Source organism: Otolemur garnettii, unplaced genomic scaffold (assembly GCF_000181295.1).
Source record: "Otolemur garnettii isolate 467f Iridium unplaced genomic scaffold, OtoGar3 scaffold00219, whole genome shotgun sequence".
NCBI lineage: Eukaryota > Metazoa > Chordata > Mammalia > Primates > Galagidae > Otolemur > Otolemur garnettii.
This window is the reverse complement of record NW_003852614.1, coordinates 545,797-552,874: the sequence shown is the minus strand read 5'-3', so window position 1 is coordinate 552,874 and position 7,078 is coordinate 545,797. Positions and strand designations below refer to the sequence as shown.

The window sequence follows — 7,078 nt, the reverse complement described above, 5'->3', positions numbered from 1 at the left end:
CTTGAGCCCAAGAGTTGGAGGTTGTTGTGAGCTATGATGCCATGGCATTCTACCCAGGGCAACAGCTTAAGACGATGTCAAAATATATATATAGCAATAAGCAAGGTTTATATTATTTGTAAGACTTCAGAGCCGTAAGGAGATAGTTTTATTTGCTTTTCTCTTTGAGATAGGGTCTCTATTGCCCTGGGCTGTGGCATTGTCATAACTCATAGCAACCTAAAACTCTTAGTTTTGGTCGATCAGAAGTGATCCTTATGCCCCACCTACTCAAGAATCTGAGTCAGGATAATCCCTTCAGCCTAGGAATTTCAGGTTGCTGTGAGCTAGCCTGAGGCCATGGCCCTCTAGCTCAGGCAACAGAGCAAGATGGTGTCTCAAAAAAAATTTAATTTGAGCTGGGCATGGTGGCTCATGCCTATATTCCTAGCCCTCTGGGAGGCTGAGGGGGGTGGATTGCCTGAGCTCATGGGTTCAAGACCAGCCTGAGCTAGAGCAAGACCTCGTCTCTAAAAATAACTGGGCGTTGGGGCTGTAGTCCCAGCTGCTTGGGATGCTGAGGCAAGAAAATCGCTTAAGCCCAAGAGTTTGAGGTTGCTGTCAGTTGTGATACCATGGAACTCTACCCAGGGTGACAAAGTGAGACTCTGACTCCAAAAAAAGAAAGAAACATTCAATTTGCAATAAAATTTATACAACATAAAATGTACCATTTTAACCATATTTAAGTATAGAGATTATTTTTAAATCTAGTTTGATTTAGGGAAAGTTGATGAAAACTTTTCTAGGTATTATCTTCCTTTGTAAATGAGCATAATGTGACAGCAAGATCTCATTCTTTCTATTTATTTATTTTTTTTTTTTTTTTTGAGACAGTATCAGTTTGTCACCCTTGATAGAGTACCGTGACATCATAGCTGACAGTAACCACAAACTCTTGGGCTCAAGTGATCCCCTTACCTCAGCCTCTTGAGTAGCTAGGACTACAGGCACCTACCACAATGCCTGGTTAACTTTTTCTATTTTTGTTGTTGTTGTTGTTACTGTTGTGGTTGTTAGTATTGTTTGGCAGGCCAGGGCTGGATTCAAACCCGCCACCACCAATGCATGTGGCCAGCACTCTAGCAGCTGAGCTATAGGCGCCACCCTAACTTTTTCTATTTTTAGTAGAGACAGGGTCTCATTCTTGCTCACACTGGTCTCCAACCCCTGGACTCAAGCAGTCCACCTGCCTCAGCCTTCCAGAGTGCTAGGATTATAGGCATGAGCCACCATGCCCTGCCTCAGAAAGATCTCTTTGTGATCTGCCACTAACTAGAAACCATACAGGAGTCATTTTACCTGGGTGTCAGATTCATCTTTAATAATATGAGGGGGGCCCATCAAGGTCTGTGATTCTAAACAGGCCTCTTGCAGAGAACATAAGTGATTCTGGTGTGGAGCTAGAAAAAATAAAAATATTTTTTGTACTGTATTGTAAGGTTAGATTTTTGGGTGATCGTTTTCTGGATGACCTGTTATTTGGTCAGATAACAACATTCGTGACCATATATGGTATTGGCTTCTGGAATTATGTCTGGTTTATTGTAAGGCCATCAGAATAATTAATCAGGCCAGGCAGGTGGATCACCTGAGCTCAGGAGTTCGCTACCAACCTGAGCAAGAGTGAGACCCCATCTCTACTAAAAATGGAAAAACCTGGTGACACCTGTCACTCAGTAGGTAGGGCAGCGGCCACATACACAAAAGCTGGCAAGTTCAAACCTGGTCTGGGCCAGCTAAAACAATGACAACTGCAACAACAACAAAATAGCCAGGCATGTGGTGAGTACCTGTAGTCCCAGCTACTTGGGAGGTTGAGGCAAGAGAATTGCTTAAGCCCAAGAGTTTGAGGTTGTGAGCTGTGATGTCACGGCACTCTACTGAGGGCCACATAGTGAGACTCTGCCTCAAAAAAAAAAATTAAAAACAAATTGAGGTAACCAATAAGCTACCTGAGGCTGGGTGCAGTGGCTTATGCCTTAATCCCAGCACTTGGGAGGCTGAGGTTGGTGGATTGCCTGACCTCACGAGTTCAAGACCAGACTGAGCTAGAGCGAGACCCCATCTCTAAAAATAGCTGGGTATTGTGGCAGGTGCCTATAGTCCCAGGTACTAGGGAGGCTGAGGCAAGAGAATCACTTGAGCCCAAGAGTTTGAGGTTGCAGCTCGGCGCCTATAGCTCAACTGGCTGAGGCGCCAGCCACGTACACCTAGGGTGGCGGGTTCGAGTCCCCAGCCCGGACCTGCCGGACAACAATGACGGCTGCAACCAAAAAATGGCCGGGCGTTGTGGCGGGCGCCTGTGGTCCCAGCTGCTTGGGAGGCGGAGGCAGGAGACTCGCTGGAGCCCAGGAGTTGGAGGTTGCTGTGAGCTGTAATGCCACGGCGCTCTGCCCAGGGGGGCAGCTTGAGGCTGTGTCTCAAAAAAAAAAAGAGTTTGAGGTTGCTGTGAGCTTATATGCCACAGCACTCTACCAAGGGTGACCAAATGAGACTCTCTCAGGAAAAAGAAGAAAACATTCCCTGAAACACATATTTCAGTTCTTCCTGTTATGTGCACATGATTTTTTGTATGCTTGTTGCCAAGTGTTTTTATGGAGACGTTTTGTTACTGAGCTGTGCTACTTTATTTTTATTTTTTTTATTTTTTAGAGACAGTCTCACTTTGTCGCCTTCGGTAGAGTGCTGTGGTGTCACAGCTTACAGCAACCTCCACCTCTTGTGCTTAGGCAGTTCTCTTGCGTCAGCCTCCTGTGTAGCCGGGAGTATAGGCACCTGCCACAATGCCCGGCTATTTCTTTTTGTTGGAGTATAGGCACCTGCCACAATGCCCGGCTATTTCTTTTTGTTGCAGTTTGTCCGGGGCCAGGTTTGAACCTGCCACCCTCGGTTTATTGGGCTGGCCAGAGCTGTGCTACTTTAGACTGTTGATGGCTGCTTGAGCGATCTTTGTCAAACTGAGTTATTCTAATTGTCCTCTACTTCTTAGGAAACACGAACCTTAGCGGAGATTGCCAAAGTGGAGCTGGACAATATGCCTCTCCGTGGAAAGCAGCTGCGTGTGCGCTTTGCCTGCCACAGTGCATCCCTTACAGTCCGAAACCTTCCTCAGTACGTGTCCAATGAACTTCTGGAAGAAGCCTTTTCTGTGTTTGGCCAGGTGGAGAGGGCTGTAGTCATTGTGGATGATCGAGGAAGGCCCTCAGGAAAAGGCATTGTTGAATTCTCAGGGAAGCCAGCTGCTCGAAAAGCTCTGGACAGATGCAGTGAAGGCTCCTTCCTGTTAACCACGTAAGTAAGGGGTCAATTTAATGAGTGTTAATCCCTTTACTTAGAGGTTTTAGGACTCTGAGAAGTTGTTTCATGTATGCAGTATCTCTTATTCTTGGAGTTATACAGATACCAGATATTTAGGCTATACTTAAATACTGTACTTACGTGCTATGATTATCTTTTTGGAGCTTTATTCAGAGATCTGAAGCCTGACTCTATCCTGACCATCAACCCCAGATTTTCCATAATGCCATTAAAAGAGCTTGGTATAAAAATTCCCTCAGGAGACCATCTAATTGTCCTGTCCTAACCCCCTGCCTGGTTCATTGTGCCACTGGCAATTGTAGAGGGGAAGCCTGGTGTAGGGTATGATTTAATTAGTGCTGTGCTAACTTTTTCTTTTCAGATTTCCTCGTCCTGTGACTGTGGAGCCCATGGACCAGTTAGATGATGAAGAAGGACTTCCAGAAAAGCTGGTTATAAAGAACCAGCAATTTCACAAGTATGTGGTCCTGATAGATTCCCTATTAAGTGCTTGTTTCTTAAGGAAGCCTGTCAAGGGTTGTCTAAAAGAGACAAGTCTTTGCTTAAATGTGTTCATTGGCAGCCCTTATCTTTGCCCTCAGAAATAGTGCAGTGCTTACTTGGGGTAATCCATTTTTTTGTGAGACAGTCTTACTTTGTCACCCTCAGTAGAGTGCTGTGGCGTCATAGCTCACAGCAACCTCAAACTCTTGGGCTCAAATGATTCTCTTCCCTCATCCCAAGAAGCTGGGACTACAGGTGCCTGCCACAATGCCCAGCTATTTTTTAGAAATGGGGTCTTGCTCTAGCTCAGACTGGTTTCAAACTCCTGAGCTAAGGTAGTCTACCTGCCTCAGCTTCCCAGAGTGCTAGGATTACAGGCATGAGCCACTGTGCTGGGCTAGATGGGGCAATCTTAGACCAAGTTAGTAACTTAGGAACCTTGTTTATAGGGAGCGAGAGCAGCCACCCAGATTTGCACAGCCTGGCTCCTTTGAGTATGAGTATGCCATGCGCTGGAAGGCACTCATTGAAATGGAGAAGCAGCAGCAGGACCAAGTGGACCGTAACATCAAGGAGGCTCGTGAGAAGCTGGAGATGGAGATGGAGGCTGCTCGTCACGAGCACCAGGTCATGCTAATGAGACAGGGTGAGTATAGGTCTATAGATCTTAAAGCTACAATAAGTATAAAATGACTTTTTTCAGGAGTTAATTTGTATCAGTACAAGGGCCTAAAGCTCTGGTTTTATTAATTTTGTTTTTTTTTTTTTTTTTAGAGACAGTCTCACTTTATCACCCATGGTAGAGTGCCCTGGCATCACACAGCTCATAGCAACCTCCAACTCCTGGGCTTAGGTGATTCTCTTGCCTCAGCCTCCTGAGTAGCTGGACTACAGGCACCTGCCACAACACCTGGCAATTTTTTTGTTGCAGTTTGGCTGAGGCTGGGTTTGAACCCGCCACCCTTGGTATATGGGGCTGGTGCCCTACCCACTGAGCCACAGCTGCCGCCCTGGTTTTATTTTTTTAAATAGCTCACTGATCTTGGAAGACAAATAGGCTTGAAGATATAGCAGAGAATATTGATTCTGTAGAGAAGAAAATAATAGATTTGGTTTCCATTTTTGAATCTGGATACCTTGGAAGGCCCCTCGGGGATCATACCCTCTTTGCTTCTTCAGTCTTTTTTTTGGGTAGAGACAGAGTCTCAATTTATCGCCCTGGATAGAGTGCCATGGAGTCACACAGCTCACAGCAACCTTCAACTCCTGAGCTTAGGCGATTCTCTTGCCTCAGCCTCCCGAGTACTTGGGACTACAGGTGCCCACCACGATGCCTGGCTACTTTTTTTTGTTTGCAGTTTGGCTGGGACTGGATTTGAACCCGCCACCCTTGGTAATGGGGCTGGTGCCCTACACACTGAGCCAAAGGTGCCACCCGCTTCTTTGATCTTTTTAATGGAAAATTATCAGGTCTATCTATATGAAGAGAGTGAGTAATATTCTCAGTCTGTTGTTTTTCTAGATTTGATGAGGCGCCAAGAAGAACTTCGGAGGATGGAAGAACTGCATAACCAAGAGGTGCAAAAACGAAAGCAGCTGGAGCTCAGGTAACTTATTTTGTTGAATCCTTTTTCTCTGACAACTCTAAAAGGTAATGTCTTTTAGACAGGTAATGCTACCTCATGCATTTGTAGATGTGTTGGCAAATATTTCCTGACTACTTCTCCAAGTCTCCCTTTGTTTTGTTTTTTTTTTTATTTGTTTTTTGAGACAGAGCCTCAAGCTATCACCTTGGGTAGAGTGCTATGGTATCACAGCTCACAGCAACCTCCAACTTCTGGGCTTAAGTGATTCTCCTGCCTCTGCCTTCCAAGTAGCTGGGACTACAGGCGCCTGCCACAATGCCTGGCTATTTTTTGGTTGCAGCCTTCATTGTTGTTTGGCGGGCCCAGACTAGATTCAAATCCACCAGCTCAGGTGTATGTGGCTGGCGCCTTAGCTGCTTGAGTCACAGGTGTAGAGCCTCCAAGTCTCCCTGTGGAAAGAGGGGACGTTTTAGCTCTTCTTGATTCTAGGAATTACCTGGGGCTACACTCAAGAGAAAGCCTCTACATGGTTTCTTAAACTTCCTTTAGGGGTTGCCTTAGGGATGGGCACACTTAACAGTGAGTGTCCTGGTGAACTGTGATAGTTTTCAGTAGGCTAGTCTTCTTGGCTGAGTCCCCTACTAAGATAATCTACTCAAGTTCTAGAATGCCTCTGTCTTAAATACCTTGATCACTCTCTAGGCAGGAGGAGGAGCGCAGGCGCCGTGAGGAAGAGATGCGGCGGCAACAGGAAGAAATGATGCGGCGACAGCAGGAAGGATTCAAGGGAACCTTCCCTGATGCGGTATATCTCCCATGTTCCCATGATGTGCCAGGCCAGTTGTGATATGATAAACCCACCATAAATTGTCTGCTAGGACACCAGGTTATGACCATTTTTCTATGCTATGAAGCTCTTTAGAAAAAAGATTTCATGGGAAGGAGAGGTAAGATCTGAAGGGGAGCTCTTCTCTCCACACAGGCAGCTTAGGATGAAAAGCTGGGGCCACTGTATGCTGTTAAGATTGAGTTACTATAGGATGAGATATATTAAGTCATATACCAGCTTTTGTTGGTCTGTCATTCTCGTAGCTGTTGAAGTTAGAACCCTAGGAGTCAGCTATCTTTCCCTTTCCTTTTACCTCTCTTTCTTTTTGGGGGTGGGGGGTAGAGTGAGTGCTGGGGCATTATAGCTCACAGCAACATCAAACTCCTGGATTTGAGTAATCCTGCTTCAGCTTCCCAAGTAGCTAGAGCTACAGATGCCCTTCCCAATGCCCAGCGAGTTTTTCTTTTTTAGTAGAGATGGGGTCTCGCTCTTGCTCAGGCTGGTCTTGAACTTCTGAGCTCAGGCAATCCACCTGTCTCCACATCCCAGAGTGCTAGGATTACAGGTGTGAGCCACTGCACCTGGCCTCACCTCTCTTTCTGTTCGTAGTACTTTGGCTTGTGTCCTAATAGTTCTGTGAACTTGAGCTATTGGTATGCCTCAGCTTAATCTCAGTGCTCTTGGGATGTATTATCACTCTATCTACTTCTCATAGTGTGCGGTCCTCAATGGTATCATGGACTGTCTTGAGTATTTTTGTTTTTCAGAGAGAGCAGGAGATACGGATGGGCCAGATGGCTATGGGAGGTAAGGACTTGAC

The 7,078-nt window shown here is 45.9% G+C and overlaps 1 protein-coding gene across 5 annotated transcripts in view; it reads left to right on the top strand.

Annotated features, from left to right (window-relative positions):
- Positions 1 to 7,078, top strand: part of NONO (non-POU domain containing octamer binding) — a 22,758-nt gene that overhangs the window by 13,294 nt on the left and 2,386 nt on the right. For all 5 annotated transcript variants that reach the window (XM_003801742.2, XM_023508045.1, XM_023508046.1 and 2 more), the window contains 6 exons: positions 3,032 to 3,333; positions 3,722 to 3,817; positions 4,293 to 4,489; positions 5,366 to 5,450; positions 6,132 to 6,234; positions 7,026 to 7,065. In XM_003801742.2, coding sequence (XP_003801790.1) covers positions 3,032 to 3,333; positions 3,722 to 3,817; positions 4,293 to 4,489; positions 5,366 to 5,450; positions 6,132 to 6,234; positions 7,026 to 7,065 — 823 coding nt within the window. The remainder of the gene's footprint in view (positions 1 to 3,031; positions 3,334 to 3,721; positions 3,818 to 4,292; positions 4,490 to 5,365; positions 5,451 to 6,131; positions 6,235 to 7,025; positions 7,066 to 7,078) is intronic.